The sequence below is a fragment of the Syzygium oleosum genome, unplaced genomic scaffold (assembly GCF_021117445.2).
Source record: "Syzygium oleosum isolate NSW1041296 unplaced genomic scaffold, Sole_v2.1 Sole_v2.20, whole genome shotgun sequence".
In the NCBI taxonomy this organism is placed as follows: domain Eukaryota; kingdom Viridiplantae; phylum Streptophyta; class Magnoliopsida; order Myrtales; family Myrtaceae; genus Syzygium; species Syzygium oleosum.
This window is the reverse complement of record NW_026607504.1, coordinates 5,249,704-5,267,523: the sequence shown is the minus strand read 5'-3', so window position 1 is coordinate 5,267,523 and position 17,820 is coordinate 5,249,704. Positions and strand designations below refer to the sequence as shown.

The 17,820-nt window shown below is 41.1% G+C and overlaps 2 protein-coding genes and 1 pseudogene across 2 annotated transcripts; 2 read left to right on the top strand and 1 right to left on the bottom strand.

Moving 5' to 3' along the window:
• Positions 1–849: 849 nt before the first annotated feature.
• Positions 850–6,160, top strand: LOC130140665 (protein CHAPERONE-LIKE PROTEIN OF POR1, chloroplastic-like; annotated as a pseudogene).
• LOC115662608 (probable serine protease EDA2) lies at positions 5,994–13,620 on the bottom strand. Its single transcript, XM_056320596.1, is given in 16 exon segments — positions 5,994–6,152; positions 6,271–6,419; positions 7,125–7,148; positions 7,151–7,207; positions 7,697–7,771; positions 8,664–8,758; positions 8,850–9,040; positions 9,672–9,695; positions 9,697–9,744; positions 9,822–9,875; positions 9,998–10,114; positions 10,319–10,501; positions 11,134–11,289; positions 11,479–11,604; positions 12,972–13,078; positions 13,611–13,620. Coding segments are annotated over 15 exon segments (1,383 nt in total). The 3' UTR covers positions 5,994–6,152; positions 6,271–6,303.
• Positions 13,621–13,705: 85 nt separating this feature from the next.
• On the top strand, positions 13,706–16,427 carry LOC130140664 (uncharacterized). The gene is made up of 5 exons (XM_056320595.1): positions 13,706–14,005; positions 14,183–15,597; positions 15,679–15,967; positions 16,060–16,130; positions 16,187–16,427. Exons 1-5 carry the CDS (start codon positions 13,706–13,708, stop codon positions 16,425–16,427), a joined length of 2,316 nt encoding a protein of 771 aa, XP_056176570.1.
• Positions 16,428–17,820: the final 1,393 nt, after the last annotated feature.

Genomic DNA, 17,820 nt, shown 5'->3' with positions numbered 1-17,820 from the left:
TGTCTGGCTGAGGCTACATTTGTTTAGCATTTTACGACTCTTCATCATTGCTTTGCTACCCATAAAGGCCAATTTTCGCTTCATTTCATTTGCATCCGCCGGAACTCTTATTCTTTTTTGCCTATCGGTCGTTATTATATAGGGATAAATATATTTAAAGTTTTAAAACTTGTCATGAAAGTATTATTGAGTCCTAAATCTTTCAAAAAATGTAATTAAGTCATAATCTTCTCACAAAAATGTAATTGAGTCCAAAAACTTTCAAAAGGTACAATCAAGTCCTAAAACTTGTTAAATTGGTCAAATCAAGTCTTTCCGTGGATTGTACTTTTTAAAAGTTTTAGGACTCGGTTGCACTTTTGTAACAAATTTTAGGACTGGATTGCACTTTCATGACAAAATTTTAGGACTGGATTCTCCTATGGAGTCCTAAAACTTTCCAAAAATGTAATTAAGTCCTAAGCTTGTCACAAAAATACAATTGAGTCTAAAAACTTTCAAAAGATGCAATCAAGTCCTAAAACTTGTTAAATTTGTCCAATCAAATCATTCCGTTAATTGTGCTTTTTTAAAGTTTTAGTGACAAATTTTAAAACTTGATTGCACTTTCATGACAAAATTTTAGGCTCGATTATACTTTCGCAACAAGTTTAAATCGTCCTGAATTTTTCACCAGGGGGCAAAAAAAAAGAAATGATTTCCGTTGTCGGAAAGGACTTGAACCCAGGTCTCTCAGATGAGCCGAGTATCCTAACTAACTAGACTGCAGCGGATTTGTTCTTCCTACGTCAACTAAATCAGTACAACATAGGAAGTGCACGAGGGAGCGAAGCAGGGAGGGAGGGTTCAAGAGGCAGCGTCTGATAAATCCCTCGCCCGCTGCTCAATGCCCACCCTCCTCCTGTCCGTTGCAAATGCTCGTCTGACATTGGCAACCGTCTCTGAGCACAAGATAAACGCCAAGAACAGACCCACCTCGCTCTCTCTAATCGCAGTCTGGGTAGGGGCACTCTGTTTCTTCTTGAATCGATTTCGCTTCTTCGTTCCTCGGACCAAATGGGTGTTTAGTTTTTCTTTTGCCCAGTGTTTTCTTGATTGTTGCGGCTAACCAGCGTGAACCAAGCTAGCTCAGTTCATGGCTGCTTCTGAGTTTTGCTCGTTGGTTAAAGACTCGTCATGAAATGAACGTGGTTTTATTTGAGCTGGGAATTCCTTATTTTTTTGGCTTTCGGTATTTTCTTGGACCGAAGCACTGCGAAAGAAGAGCGAGACCCGCTAAAGTGGCGGATTTTCTTGGCCCTCTGAGGTCATTGACATCGATCTTGTCCTTGAGCTGTGATTGTTGAGGATTTCCATGATCCCTCGGGATAGAACATTGGGTGTGTGTGCTGCAAAAATGCAAGTTATTCAGTCTGCACAAAGCTAGATTTTTAGTGTATTCTTTAGGCATAGTTTGGGTGCAGCATATGATCATTGTAGAGAATTTGATGAATGAGAAGTCCATGATGCTTGGTGCCGTCAGGTCAACACTTTCTTTGTAAAGTGCAATTGGTGTAAATGGATGATGTTAACGGACAATCCCTATGACTTGAGAGTGTCATGGGAAGGCCATTTCTTGACTGTCCATATAAAAATGGCTAAATGAAGGTGATGCGGTATTTTGTGATTTAGGTACTGTTAATGAGTTCAGCGAAACGTCGCGCTACTCATTTTGCAAAATTGATCCTGCTAATTACATGCATTCTGAATTTGAACTTTGCAGACTGATCGCCGGTAACTAACAAACTGAATCAAAGATGACTGTCTCCGGATTAACTCTTGGTCCGTCAAAATGTTTCTTGATACCTGCTCGAGGTGGCAATTCTTTATCTGTAGAATTCCCAGCCTTTATCTCTATTGCAAGGCCTAAAGGAAAGTTCGCGTCCCTGCATGGAGGAAGGTATTGCTCCTTCGAGGATATTCTCATGGTTATTGAAAATGAACCGTTCGGTTCTTTGCAATTTTCTCACCTTATTTATTTAATTTTTTCATTGAAATTTGCAGCAGACATCAAGCTCTAGTGATCCAGTCTGTGATGGATGCTTCTTAAAGCGATCCCACTGGTATCAAATGCTTTATCCTTTGTGATTCTTACAAACAGAAAGTTTATTGTTGGAGGTTTTCTTCTCTCTCATTCTAGAGCTATTGGAATATTAAGGTGTAAGTTTGACAGAAGCAAAAAAGTTTCTCAGAAACACAATTTTGGAAAAGCTTGTGAAAGCTGGTGACTATTGTTAAAACAGAGGTGTACTTTGAAGTGATTAGAAGATCATATGAGTAACTTTTCGTTCCTTACAGTACCTAATATTTTATGTCCTAGTCTTATTGTTTGCATTTTTTTCAAAATGAATTAGGTAATGAGCTACTTCAAGAAAGCAAGATATATGCCCACTTTACTACCGTCTTTACTTGAAGCTCTCATACATGTTGGCATTCTTTTATTCCTTATGGTGGAATTTGCATTGGGGAACATTTTCCAGGTCATTTGTTCCTCATACTATGTGTTTTCTGATATTTGAGATGTACCCTTTCCTGAGTTCTGTCGAGCTATGGAGTCAAGGCATTACAGAATAAAAGCATGAAATGTGTAAATCTTATTTCATGGTTATCAACCTAATATGAGCGTGCCATTGAACTCCCGTGCAGAATGCACATTGATGGTTGTTCACCATGTCAACCGCATAGGACTAATAGGTCATTCTGAAAGGACCTATAGTACTTAAAAACAGTTTTGTATTTGCCTGTTAAAAGGCTGATTTTCACGGTGATTTAATTGATGATTTGTCATAGCTAAAAAAGGTTTATTTTATCAAGAAAAAGTTGAGCTAATTAATGACGCGATATGTCGTTTTGTTCTCCACATTACTTCATCCTATTTTACTGGCCTCTTCAGGTTCGACCATCTTTCCTAGAATAAATGTAAGGGACCCGTATAAGCGGCTTGGAATCAGTAAAGAGGCCTCCGAAGATGAAATTCAAGCCGCAAGGAATTTCCTCCTCCAAAAATATGCGGGACACAAGCCCAGTTTGGATGCAATTGAATCTGCGCATGACAAAATAATCATGCAGAAGTTCTACGAGAGGAGGAACCCGAAAATTGATGTCAAGAAAAAGGTCAAGGAAGTAACTCAATCCCGCGCCGTGCAGCCTGTCATGAGCAGGTTTCAGACTCCGTTCTCAAAGTTCATCATAAAAACAGCTACCACATTTTTAGTACTTGGACTTCTCACTGTGCTTTTTCCAACGGAAGAAGGCCCCACTCTTCAAGTAGCCATATCCCTCATAGCTACCGTATACTTCATACATGATCGGCTGAAAAGCCAACTGCGAGCTTTCCTCTGTGGGTGCGTAGATGACATACTATTAGTGTTCGTCATCGATTTCAGTCGATGACTCTCTCTACCTATTTATTTATTATAAATCGGTGTGTTCCTGACCTGGTAGTTGTTTAGCTCATTCCTCGCTATATATCCGTTCTTGTCAATCTAACTGCCCCATATGTTGAGTACTTGCAATGGATGAGTTGGATTCATGATTTGTTTCCATATGCAGGGCTGGTGCCTTCATTTTGTCATGGCTACTGGGGACATTCTTGATGGTGTCCATAATACCACCTTTTGTTTAAAGGACTGCGCGGTTTTGAAGTAACAAATTCACTTATAACCTGCATTCTGCTCTGGGTTTCTTCTACTTACCTGAAGTAGGAAATTTGGTGACCTTCGAGAAGACCCCAATTTTGGTTGAAAGTGGCCTGATATGAGAGTGTTCTTGGTTTCTTCATTCTCCAATTTCATGATACCTCTTGATGGTAATCATGTATCCATTGACAGTGCGAGCCTCCTTCATTTCTAACATTTGTTCAATGAAAATGCTGGTATAGGATCAACAATTTTTAGATGGCTGTTTTATTGTTTGGAAAAGGAAAAAGTTGTGAAAATGAACTATAGTGACCTTTTTGACTATGGTAAGTTTTTCAGTGACCAAAAATAAAAAAAAAGACCGGTAAGTTTTTGCATTCCATTCTTCTGAAACTCATCTTTGTGGAGCATGATGTCATGCGAGCAATGATATTTGACGTTGTGGTATGCATCGATGGAAGTTGCAGCTTCATGAAATTGCTTGTGGGGCTTACTGAGAAGTAATTGAAGTCGACTAATGGTAGGGATATTTGTTAAAAAAATAAAAATAGGTTTACAAATTATGTGACCATCTGAAAGTGATTAATTAAGTATGTTCTATTCACATACCCAATAAGAATCTGGCAAATCAATTTGCAAATTACAGACCAAAAACAAAATTTGAAAATTTAATGTATATACCATTGTTAATACCTTTGTCATTATGGGGTAAAGTTTCTGCGAAACAAGTATTCCGTTGAAAATGCAAATTTTTGCTATTAGTGGTTTCTAACGTGGGCTTTTATGAAAGGGTTAATACCACCAAAAACTCCAAATTGGTACGCGTGTGATAATTTTACCCCGAACTTTTTTTTTTACCACAAAAAATCCAAAACTGGTACACCTGTGATAATTTTACTTCGAACATACCACAAAAAACCCCCAAACTGGTACACTTGTGATAAATTTACCCCTTACTATTTTTTTGACCATCAAAAATCCCAAACTGGTACACATGTGACAATTTTACCCGAACTAAATTTTTAATATTATATTTTATTTTTCGAATTTTTTATTAATTTTTTTCTTTTTTCTTTTCTTCATCTTCAACCTTTGCCTGGTCGCTAGGCGGAAGCCGGCGAGGTTGGCCCCTCTGGCCACAAGAGAGGCTCGACCTCACCGGCGCGGGCGAGGGCGGCCCTCACCTGACTCAAGCAAGGGCTACCCTCGTCGGATCTGGCAAAGGCGATCCTTGCCCGCCCAAGCGAGGGCTGTCGGCGAGGGCCGCCCACACCCGATTTTGCGGGGGAGACCCTTGCTGGCGTCGAGCGAGGGCTGTACTCGCCCGACTCAGGCGAGTCGCCCTTGCTTGACACCGGCGAGGGCAGCCCTCACCCGACTCAAGCGAGGGCTACCCTCGCCGGATCTGGCAAGGGCGACCCTCGCCCTCCCAAGCGAGGGCTATTGGTGAGGGCCGCCCACACCAGATTTCGCGGGGGCGACCCTCGCTGGCGTCGAGCGAGGGCTGCACTCGCTCGACTCAAGCGAGTCGCCCTCGCCTGAGTTGGGCTAGGGCTAGCCTCGCCCGACGCCGGCGAGGGTCGCCCTTGCGAGATCGGGCGAGGGTGGCCCTCGCCTAAGTCGGGCGAGGGTGCCCTCACCGGCGTCGGGTGACCCTCGCTTGAGTTGGGCGAGGGCAGTCCTCATTTGAGTCGGGTTGCCCTCGCCGGATCTGGGGAGGGCGACCCTTGCCAGTGTCGGGCGAGGGTTGCCCTCGCCTGATCTAGCGAGAGTGGCCCTCGCCCGCGCCGGCGAGGTCGAGCCTCCCAAAGTCTCATTGGGTGATTTTCTTATCGTTAGTTTTCTTAATTGATGTTACCAAGGTACTTGCAACGCTCAACTCAAATTCTTCTACCAGAATCAAAAGAACCTTGCCAGAGAATGTGAAGGGAACTGGGGGTAATTTGCTCCTTCATGTGAAGGTGAACTCACTCAATCGACTCGGACTTGGCATAAACACACGTGCAGGCGTATCTGATGAACCATCATAACATATGCTTATAAAGTGGTTGAATTGGCGATCGGTTCGAATGCTAATCCACATAACTGCGATAAAATCAACAAGAGCAGAAGAGTCGTCTTTCCATACTCTTAACCTGATCTGATGCTAGTCTTTCATATTGGAAGATGTCAAAGCATTTCCAGCTTGGGAAACTAGCCCTCATGGGGCACAAACGATTTGTTTTAGACACTAGTATCAGAGACGGTCAAAGAAAGCAGACTTCTGTGTACTTCATCACATCAGATGAATGGCAACATTTTAAAGAAGGGAAGATGGAAGTAAGGAGATTGACCGGGAATATAATCAAAATGAGTTACTACAGCCATTTTACATCGTTGGAGTATTTATTCTATATTTACAGGTCAAGGTATTGACAGAACAATTACAGGGCGAAGCAAAGGCAAATTATTGCAATTGTCGATTCACACCAAGTCCTGGATAGACAAGTGCAACTAAGCATGACCAGGATGAGCATTACAGTACCCTTCATAAATTAGAATTAAGCATCTCCTGAAAAGTTTATCATGATATCACGGTTAGGCAGAGAACCACCTCCCAAATTCACGTTCACCATGAGCATGTACTTCAGATAGAGCTCCTACCACTATTTTGGCATTCAGACAGCCAGAAGTCTATGTTTTCTGTGATCTGTTGCCTTACTTTGTGGACCGCATCTGGGGAGCTGCAGTTCTGGGCGTCGCCTGAAAGAAGCATGACACTCGGACAATGTAAACCTCGAAAATTTTCTTTACTAGAGACAAAAGTATTTGAATTGCACAGGATATTTGCTTTTCCTAAACTGCAAAAACACGTTCAAACAGAAGTCATACTAATTAAGTGGCCAGTGGCTGGGAAAACTTTAGCAGGAGATGATATCAAGGGTTCAATCCTCACTAATCATTGCTCAGTTGCCACGCCAGGAGGAGAAACTCAACTGCACACACACTAGGACTACATGTTCTCAACAATTCCATTATATTTCTTATTTTTAAATAATTCACTTAGTGCCGCACTTCATTTTCATCTTCTCCTTCTGCTCATCTCTTCTAATATCAGGAGACGGCAAACACTTATTTTTGCTTTGTATGTTTCATTTCAAATTTTGTCTTTGTAAGGGGGCAAAATCATGAGTTTATTAAAGAAAATAATCATATCTTGAAACCGTCGGGACCAGCAGAAGAAGAGCCAAAATGAGAAGAAAATAGGCATAGCACGCAGCAATATCCACAAATAATTCATGCAAGAATCAAACTGAAATTTCCATTTTCCACAGTGACAACGTTCAGTTCTGCTGCGCATTCACCACTGGAAAATGCAAGTCTCCCAATGAACCGGCATACAGTAGCTGCAACCATGAATATTTCGTAACTTTATGCAGCATGTAAGTAGATCCAAGCCGTCCAGACCTTCAAGGCTCAGAGGAGACTGTGGCACCCTCGCATATCAGTTCCATGTCCGCAATTATGACAGGAGATGAGGTAGGAAGGCACTGACAACAGTCGAAATTCAACAGTAATTTCAGTATGAAAGAGAGTGACAGAGAGAGGTCCAAAAAGCATAAGCAATGGAACCCCATATGAACATGTAACTGCAGATGTACTAGACCAAAGACGTATCACGTGGAAAGATCTTTGACAGTTTGTAGAGGCACTTCATTTTATATTCTTAACCAAAGACATCAACGCACACGGTAATTCTTCATCATCGTTCAGTCTAACAGCACGACACCATAAATTGTTCTCCATGTAATTAACAATTGCAACGATGAATACTATTGATATTTATGCAAGAGAAAGATTAATGTCAAAATGCGTTGGGAAGTTCAGGTTTATGTCATCATCTCATGGAATGTGTGTGTTAAGCATGTTGCTAGCTTGAAACCAAAGAGAAACTTCACGATCATGCTCTACTCTTCACTAATTGAAACCAGTGGCTAACAAAAACTGGTAAATGGTTGTCTGAAATCATGGGAACTTACTATCTGGTGAAGAGATCTGTTTTGAAGCATGCCACCATGGATCTTGAGAGCCGTTTGTGAAAATTATCTTTGAGCCTGGCAAAGTTACACCTTAATGTCAAAAGGAAGCACGCGAGTTTCTTTTTTATAAGAAGTATGTTATATATATAATGTGAGCCTATTTCCTGACAGATTACACTTATAGGGAAAACTGTCGCCTGAAGCTAAGATAGTTTTAGAGCACAATCATGAGTTCGAATCTTGACACTCTCCTATATTCATTACGCATATTTGTCTGCTCCCTAATTATCTCGTGGATGTGTAAGGCCTTACACTCGAGGTGGAGTATAGAAAAAGCATGCTAGATATACATTAGGAGCCTGTTTCTTGACAGCTTTAACTTTTGGGGCTCTCAAATAGATAACTTTGATGAAAAAAAGCTATGTGCAGATTCCAGAATATGCTCATAATGTGTAATGCACTAATATATTTCTTTTGGTTTATTGTCGCCATTATTTAACCAGATTCATTTTCAGCCCTTGATATGACTTTTCATTGATGCCTATCAATTTATGCAGAAAGACTCACTGTAAGCATAAATTGAAGAACGCTAACTACAAATACATTAATCTCAGCTCGATCGTCAGTTACAATCAGTTTACTTATAAGGGTCCCAGAAAACAGGGAATGGACATTGCATGAAACTCTTAATATATGAAACAGTTCCATCCATCTGGGCTTTCGTAAATGTGTGTTCCAGATTCAGATGTCGGATTTTATTTGTTGCTTGGCTTTTCATGAAAAGGATAAGCTCAGAAATTGACAGCCGCCAAATCTCCTAAATGAAAAATATGGGAACTTTTCGATTAAAGGGGCATCAAGAACCACAGAAATGTCCAGTCAATTCTGGAGAGAAAATCCATATGATTCTTAAACGCATGGATAGCGAAACGCTAACGAGTCAAACTAGAAAGATTAGTGCTCAGACCTGCTATTCTTGTGCCCCCATAGTATAAATTTGTTGCGTCAACATCAGGATTTATTCCCTGGCCGAACACGTTCTTGCAAAGTTCTAAATGGTATCTATTGCAACACAAGAAATATCGACTTGGGTATAAGATTACACATGGAAAACTAATGAAACAAGGAATGAAGAGTATGGAGATAAGAACACCTTGTGTCAACTTTTGACGAGCGGACACTGTCATTGGAGGGGGCTACCTGAAAGTATGCAACTTCAGTGCAAACTTGGAACCAACACAGCCGATCGCTCCTATCTTCATCAAGAGCTGTGTTCTTCAAGTGCTTTTGACTATAACTAACACTGTCTGCATAATTGTCTTTAACATATTTGGCATATGCACCCTGCATAAACATTTCAATTTGACCAAATAAATCTCAGAACAAAAGCTAAAAAGGAGGAGCACACCCTCGATTTGTTTTAGGTGACCCAGGTTCACTCAGATAAAGCTTGCATCACAATAATATTGAATATCTGTTTGCACAGCTACTCCACAGAAAATAATTTGTAGGCAAATGATGACAGATATTTAAATAAAGTGGATTAATTATTGACTATGATTAATTATTGCACTTGTTCAAGAAGCATCATAAGACACAAATCACTCATAAATGTCTAATGGGTATGTGTTGCTAAAAATTAGGAATCCCACCGCATAGAAAGAGAAGATTAATTTTGTGGATGGCATCGAAATAATGGCAAACATCCTACTGTCCAGGGAATAGTATATATGTGGAGAAATTTCATTGTCTCAAGGAAGCTCTTCAAGCATGCATGAATGATAACCATGCCTTTGATCTGACTAAATCATCTCAACTCAAAAAAATCTCCCAAAAGCATTCAACTATGCTATTCTATTTGGCAAAGCTAGTAAAATTATGTACAATTTGATATACAGACATCTTGAACATTTACTTCCATAAAGCTCTAGAATACAACGAAAGAATGAGGTTAAGGCAGGAAAAAGTTTCTTACCACCAAATCCTCCCCATCCTTCTTTAGCTTGAATAAGAGTAGAGCACAATTTATCGGGATTTCCATATTGGAACTGTGGATGATGAAATCTTGAATATCATTACCTTGTAAAGCAACAAAATAAACACAAATGAAAAACGATATGCTTACAGCTGTAACAGCAGCGTCTGCCAGAAAATACAAGAAGTCACCATCGATCTCAAGCTGCAGAGTATGAGAAAGATTACTTTAAAAAAGAAGAGGGATAAAAAGGATTACACATTGTACAAGAGCTAAACACATTTCTGAAGACATAATCGCCGTTTTAAGGAAAGAGGAATTCGAACCTCAGCAGCACCAAACAACTCCTTCAATGCCTTTCCATTTGATGCAAGCTGTTGCTCAACAAGTTGATTTACTTCCTGCAATGCAGCCTTACATTCCATTCCAGCTGAAGCACCAATCTAAAGTTGGAAACAACAGTAGAATGTTTTATTTAGTCAGATAATATTTCCAAGTATTTCTCAATACAGATCAACTGGAACACCACAAAGGCTGAAGACAGCAGCCAAACATCAAAATGGACCTCACAACATAATCATAATCCCCAACTTCTTGGTCTTCTGGCAAGTTAGAAGGACAATACTGGCAATAAAGATTGTCCTTACCTGCCGGTCAAATTCAGGGAAATCGTACACAGCTTGAACAACAGCAGAACTTGCAAGACTTCCACATGTCAAATGAGGGAACTTAAGACGAAACCATGCACTGAGAGCTCCAGAATAAGAAATGCCGAAAACAAACCAGGGGTTTTCGGCATCTGTTCTATTGAGTTTCAGATTTACTGAATCCTGCACATAGTGTCAAAACAGCTAACTAGTCAGACCGCTAGCAGACATCATGTGAAAGGGAGACTCACTTCAACACACAGAAGTAAAGACTTTCTAGAAGAAATGCTAAAAGTTTCTTTCAAAAGAATCTAGCACATGAATTAGCCATATTTAATAAGCATCACTTGCAAACACATGACAATCAAATTAATATCTGATATTCGCAGGAAGGATAGTGTAAAGCCAAATCTTCTCATTCCAGCGACCCTTGTTTTCCAAATGCAGTAATACCCATCAGAGCCAACACTTCAATCAAACAAAAACAAAGGCAGGTCATTCAACTGCTCGGAGGGATTGTTCTCATGTCATGTGCACAGCATGCAAATGATACCTAAATCAATTTCTTCCCCCATGTGCTAAATTTTTAGTCAGCTCTGCATCAACATCTTTTTGCAAGTGAAAAAAAGGACACTTTGACCACATCCCAGTCGTAGATCAAAATAATACTAGTTTTGACTAGTAACAAGATTACTTCATTGATGATTTTTCCGAGTTTCAGACCATCTCTCCCGAAAATCAAGGTTTCTTTATGAAACTTCTATCGCCATTGTCATTCATGGTTAATCACATGCTTAACAGATACGAAAACTTGCCTGATAAAATTGACGAAAGGAAGCCAAGTCGAAGTGTGCCTGTTTAGATGATAAGTATTTCAGATTTGTTGTTGTCAATGATTTGAAAGGAGAACTCTTCCCATGGTACCGATGCTCAAGTGAAACGACAGCAGCTCCAAACTTCTTTGCCAAAACCTGCATGAATTAACAAGGGGAAAATTTTTCAAAGAATCACAGCTTAGGATAACCATGAAATTCCAAATTTTTCTCTCTGAATGTGCCAGTATAATGCTTAGTGGGATGCTAACTGCTTCATAGTGATTTGCAATTGGCATGCTTATACTAGCCAAAAGCTAGCAGAACACTGAGCAAAGTAGCACTTACACTAATGTAGTCATTCACTATCCCATTACATTCAGATTCACCGCAGATTTTCAGAAATATCGGTCCATCCCGAAGCTGGAAGTAGTCAAGGAACTCATAGTAGCGCTGCGCAAATTGACAATGATCCTGATAATGAAAATTCAATTTCCAAGAGTTAGCAATAGCATGATGCCCTTTTCTGAAGATCGCCATAAAAGAAATTCAGTTATAGTGCTCCCCTACATTACATGTTGAGTCGCTTCATGACAATCCACAATGGCATAACAACTTCAACTTCAAAGTCAGAAGACAAAAAGATAAAAAGGGCGGAAAAACTTCAGTGTATGTCCAGAAACACAATGTAGAATCCGTTATTGTAATCACAGAAGTAGAATGTGCAAAAGGGTAATATGAGTTTTAGCAATTAACAAATATTAACAATACTTGGAGATCAAACCCATGCAAAACATGGTCAAGTGCATTAATTTAGATGTGTTGCCTGTTAGAATAAAACTGAAGGATTCTAATCATGCATTGAAGAACAGAATTCGAGCAAAATTAGAATCAAATGCGGAAAACAAGATCGAAAATAAACTGACCTCCAGCCATTGTTCAAGTTTACGTTCGTTGGAAATCCACAGTAGTTCGACGGCAATTCGATAGCGATTACGGGCGCACTCTACTAACCCAATCCCTTCGTGTACTGATGGTGTATTACCGAATGAGAGGGTTTGTGTTAGACTTTGTGTCTGTCCTTACGGAATGAATGTTCGTCTTTATAAACCGCTTCCCATCAAGGCGGTTACCGAAGAGGGCAGTTGTCACCGAAGGGGTACGAAGCATGGAAAAAACCGTATGTAGATAACTGTCACTTAAAAGAAAAAAACGTGGGTTAAACCCAACGGATAAGTTTTTATTTCAAAAACTATATCCCTTATTGTGGGATCACATTATAAATATAACATTGTCAACTATTGGCCTTCTGTACTTATTTTGCAAATACTAATATTGCATCATCTCTCGTTTCAAGGAATGGGCCACAGAAATCTTCGAATTCTTGTGTGTATTTCGACAGAGAAAATATAGAAAAATTTGTTCGAGTTCATAATAAGTGGGTTGCCAATGAAATTCACTAATAATTACGTTAACGGATGTAATTAAACAATATGCACAATTTCGCGTGGCGAAAAAACAGTTTATTTAATGTATCCGATCAATCGCTACCCCAATTCACAAGCAAATTGATCGCGTCCTCCAACTCAATTTGTTCAAAGTTCAATCGGACTAACCTTCGAAACGGAAGCAGGAATTAATTATGAGGGAAAAAAACAGACGGGTGTAGCTCATCCCCGAGGACACCGACCACCAAACATCAAGCGACCGGTTACATACGAATCAACATGAAATCGAGCGAAACAAAAAAACGAGATCATCCGGAGAGAGAGAGAGAGAGAGAGAGAGAGAGAGAGAGAGAGAGAGAGAGAGAGAGAGAGAGAGAGAGAGAGAGAGAGTACATATGGAGAGAAGTGATCGAGGGTTTGGTTGAACCAGAGCTCATCCCTGGTCAAGTAATATCCGGCGCAGTCGCCGGAAGATTGGTGAAGCAAAGCTCGGTCCCTCACTGATGTAGAACAAATATCAAATGCTTATATGGAAACTTTCGAGCGTCAAAAGAGCGAGCGGTCCTACCCTCGTTTTAAATGACAGATCAAAATCCTTGATTTCTGATCCTTAAAGATAATCCTTGATTTTCAAGCCTTCAAAGATTTTGGACGTGATTTGCAGATTTCGGAATGCGTTTTGAAAACTTTCCCCTTTATCAATATTGTTTTCCTTAATTATGTTATTTGATTTTAAATATTTAATTGTTTCTCAAAGGGCGACCTCTCTATAAATAGGCGCCTTAGATATTGTAAATAATACTTAAATATTCAGAATAAACGTTATCTTTTGGAATTCTTTTCCAAGTTCATCTTCCTCTGCATCATTTGGTATCAGAGCAAGGTTTCTCCCTGCGACAATGTCTCATAACGTGAATCAAAACACCTCCGTAGCTGAGGGCACTGAGCCTGTTACACGTGAGGAATTTACCCAGTTTGCCGAGGAAACTCGACAAACTCTTGGAGACCACCAACGAACGATGCAAGAATTACTTGCCGCCATCCAACGGTTGTCTGCAAACCCTAACCCTAACCCTAGTGATCTTCCAGCCGAGCGTATTCCTGTCGCTCGAGTTCCCGAAGTAGCTATGGAGCAAAGGGCGAATCCCCGACAAAGGCGTCAAGACTATGTCGAGGATTCTGAAGAAGAAGATGAAGAGGATTTCCAGGGCATGCCTATTTGTGAAGGTCGCCGTTATGGAGGATTCCAAGGAGAGCATGTTCGTGGGGGTCGTCAACATGGAGGATATCGGCGAGAACACGAACAGTATCAATTGAAAGTCGACCTTCCTACCTTCAATGGCAACTTAAACATCGAAGACTTTCTGGATTGGCTCTGGGAGGTTGAGAAGTTCTTTGATGCCATGGAGATCGAAGAGGACCGCCAAGTAAAGCTCGTGGCGTATAAATTGAAGGGCGGCGCCTCAGCCTAGTGGGAGCAGACACAACTTTCCCCGCGTCGACAAGGGAAAGCACCTATCCGAACTTGGAATCATATGAAGTAGTTACTCAAGCTTCGATTCTTCCCTGTTGACTTTGAGCAAGTTTTGTTCTAGTAATTTCAGGCTTGCAAACAAGGAAGTCGAACGGTTCAAGCTTACACGAAGGAATTCCTTCAACTTTCGGCACGCAATAATCTTGCCGAATCTGAAGCGCAACAAACCACCAGGTATATCAATGGTCTAAGTTTGAATATTCAAGATCGTGTTTCGTTGCATCGTTTATACTCTGTCGAGGATGCGCAAGAGATGGCCAAGAAAGTGAAATTGCAGTTGGAGCGAAACAATTACTCAAGCAGAACGGGAAATTATGCTCCTCGAGGACAATTCGGGCGGGGAAAATCGCAGGAGGGTGCTGAGTCCTCTAATCAGCAATTCAACAATACAAACCGAAATTCGGGGAGTAATGTTGAAGCGCTCAAACCCTATGAGTCCCCTGCATCAAAGGCTCGTGATGTTGTTCCGAATCCTTATGCCAAGCCCTATCCAGGAAAGTGCTTTAAATGTAATGAGCCTGGGCACCGTTCGAGTGACTGTCCACGGCGGAAGATGGCGAATCTGGTCGAACCTGAAGATGAGGTTTATGAGGAGGATTGGGGGAATGAAGAAGAGATAGTCGATGAAGAAGGAGAACATGTTAATTGCGTGGTTAGACGACTGCTGTTAGCCCCACGGAAGGAAGATTCACAGCGGAATAACCTTTTCTGCACCCGTTGCAATATTAGTGGAAAGGTTTGCGACGTCATCATCGACAGCGAAAGTTGCGAGAATATCGTATCACAGGTGTTTGTCGATCATCTCCAACTAAAGACTGAAGTTCATCCCTCGCCCTATACGATTGGCTGGATTCATAAGGGGCCGGAATTAAAGGTAACCCAGATTTGTCATTTGCCTATTTCTATTGGAAAAACGTACAAATATATGATAATCTATGATGTTGTTGAGATGGATGCATGCCACATCTTGCTGGGATGGCCATGGCAGTATGATGTTGATGTTACTCACCGAGTGCCTGAGAATGTTTATTCTTTTGTATGGGATAGGACGAAAATTACCCTTCGTCCCTTGGATGAAGCTACTCGTGTTCCGCGAACTACTCAAAAACAGGACAAGGACAAGGCTGGTGTTTTACTTAATGTTCACAAGAAGAATGGTATGTACTTGATCGTGGATAGTGGATCTAAGCAGGAAACCATCGAAATTCCAGAAGCACTTCAACCATTACTAAAGGCTTTTTCTAGTCTTATTCCTGAGGATCTACCGGATGGACTACCACCGATGCGAGACATTCAGCACCAAATTGATTTCTTACCAGGTGCTAGTCTTCCAAATTTGCCCCACTATCGCATGACCCCGAAGGAGAATCAGATATTACGGGAAAAGGTGGAAGAACTTCTTCGGAAGGGATTTATACGAGAGAGCATGAGCCCTTGTGCAGTTCCTGCTTTACTTACACCAAAGAAAGATGGGAGCATGCGGATGTGCGTGGATAGTTGAGCAATCAATAAATTTACCGTGAGGTTCCACTTCCCTATTCCCCGTTTGGATGATATGCTTGACAGGTTGTCTGGATCAAAGATCTTTTCGAAGATCGATTTGCGGAGTGGGTACCATCAGATTCGTATGAGGCCCGGGGATGAATGGAAGACGGCGTTCAAAACTAGCGAAGGACTTTATGAGTGGTTAGTCATGCCCTTTGGACTTACCAATGCTCCTAGCACTTTTATGTGCTTGATGACGCAGGTCCTTAAACCTTTCTTGGGAAAGTTCGTGGTGATTTATTTCGATGATATACTTGTCTATAGCCCCAATGAGCAGCAACATGTAGACCACCTTCGAGATGTTTTGCAGGTTTTGGAGAACAATCAACTTTATATCAATCTGCCTAAATGCAGTATTTATGACAAGTGCATTGCTATTTTTGGGATACATTGTTAGTGCAGATGGCCTTCGAGTTGATGAGACGAAGGTTGCTGCGATTCAAGAGTGGCCTACACCCAAGACTGTTGGGGAGGTGCGGAGTTTTCATGGACTGGCGACATTCTATCACATGTTCATTTGTAATTTCAGTACTATCTTAGCACCTATCACAGGATGTTTGAAGAAGGGGCAATTTCGCTGGGATGATGTAGCTGAGGCAAGCTTTGCCTTGATAAAAGAGAAATTGTCTACTGCGCCTGTTCTAACTTTGCCGAATTTTGATAAATTGGTCGAGCTAGATTGTGATGCTTCGAGAGTCGGAATTGGCGCGGTACTCTCGCAAGAAGGTAAACCGGTTGCTTATTTCAGTGAAAAATTGAATGAAGCTTGACATTGATGGTCTACTTATAAGCAAGAATTTTACGCTGTGGTTTGAGCTATTAAGAATTGGCAGCCTTATCTCTATCAGCGTGAGTTTATACTCAATACTGATCACCAAGCGCTCAAATACATCAAGTGTGACATCCCGAATTTCGGCCCATTTTTGGGATTTATAAAACGCGTAAATTGTCAGTGTGCTTATAGTAAAATCTCGCCCGGGAACTGATCACTCCCGGTTATCATTTTAAATTAGAGATTTCGCTAGAATCGCACTCGATCAAATTTGGCCGTTATTTGGATCCCGAACTTGCGTCGATTTCCGGGTTTCGGGACAAATAAATTGGACGGTGTCAATATTATGGTAACCAATGTTGAGATTGTCAGGAATGATGGAAAAAGGGGAGTTTTTGACCACGTGCGAATTTGGACTAGTAGACCTCCCTCGTTATGATTTGGTCTAATTAATTTGGCATTTGTCCCTTTTTATGTGCGAGGCTTATTTTGGACCGGTAGACCATTTTCGGTTTTTAATTTGGGCCATCGGATTGCAAATAATATTTGAATGTTCAAATATTTTCTTTTATTTCCTCTCTCTCTCTCCCTCCTCCGACCCCCGCGTCTTCCCCCTCTCGCGCACGTCCCTCAACACCCACCCCCACCTACTCTCTCTCTCTCTCTCTCTCTCTCTCTCTCTCTTCTTTTCTTTTCTTTCTTTCTTTTTCCTTTCTTGTTTGACCCTAAACCCTAATTAGGATTATTTGCATTTCTAGACGAGTTTAGGGGTTAAATTAGGGTAATTTAAGGGTTATTGTGCAAAGGATGGTAGAGGTTGATGTCACGGCTGATTTGGTGAATTATAGTGACCATTTGATGAGGTTTCGCGGCTATGTAAGTGCCGAGAGATGGCTGGTCAGGTTTGGAATGGAATAACCCAAGTTTGGGGAAGTTCGAGTCTAGAATGCGGATTCTAGTGCGCGCCTTAATTGGCATTATGGTGGTTGATTAAAATGGTATCTTGGGGAGTCTAATGGGACATTTTGAGGTTATTAAATGGCCCGGCACGATCGATTTAGTGGCTGTCCATATCGGGTTTGAATCGGACAAGGCGCGATCAATTTGGGGTTAGTTTGTGTAGGCCGAGTAGTAGTTGTTTTTCGTAGCAAATTGGGAGCCTAATGTGATGAATTGAAGGTGAATTGAGCGCCTAAGACGGACCGTTCATGGCTGGTTTAGTATCGGGAGGATTCGGGCCATAATTGTTTATTCGAGATTTTAGGGTGAACGGCTTAGGAAACGATGATCACCCGAGAGGATGCTAAATTAAACGTGACTTGAATGTGATTGTATGATGCCATGTCGCATGTCTAGCGGGACTAAGAATGGAATAGCTTGGCGGGCCTTGG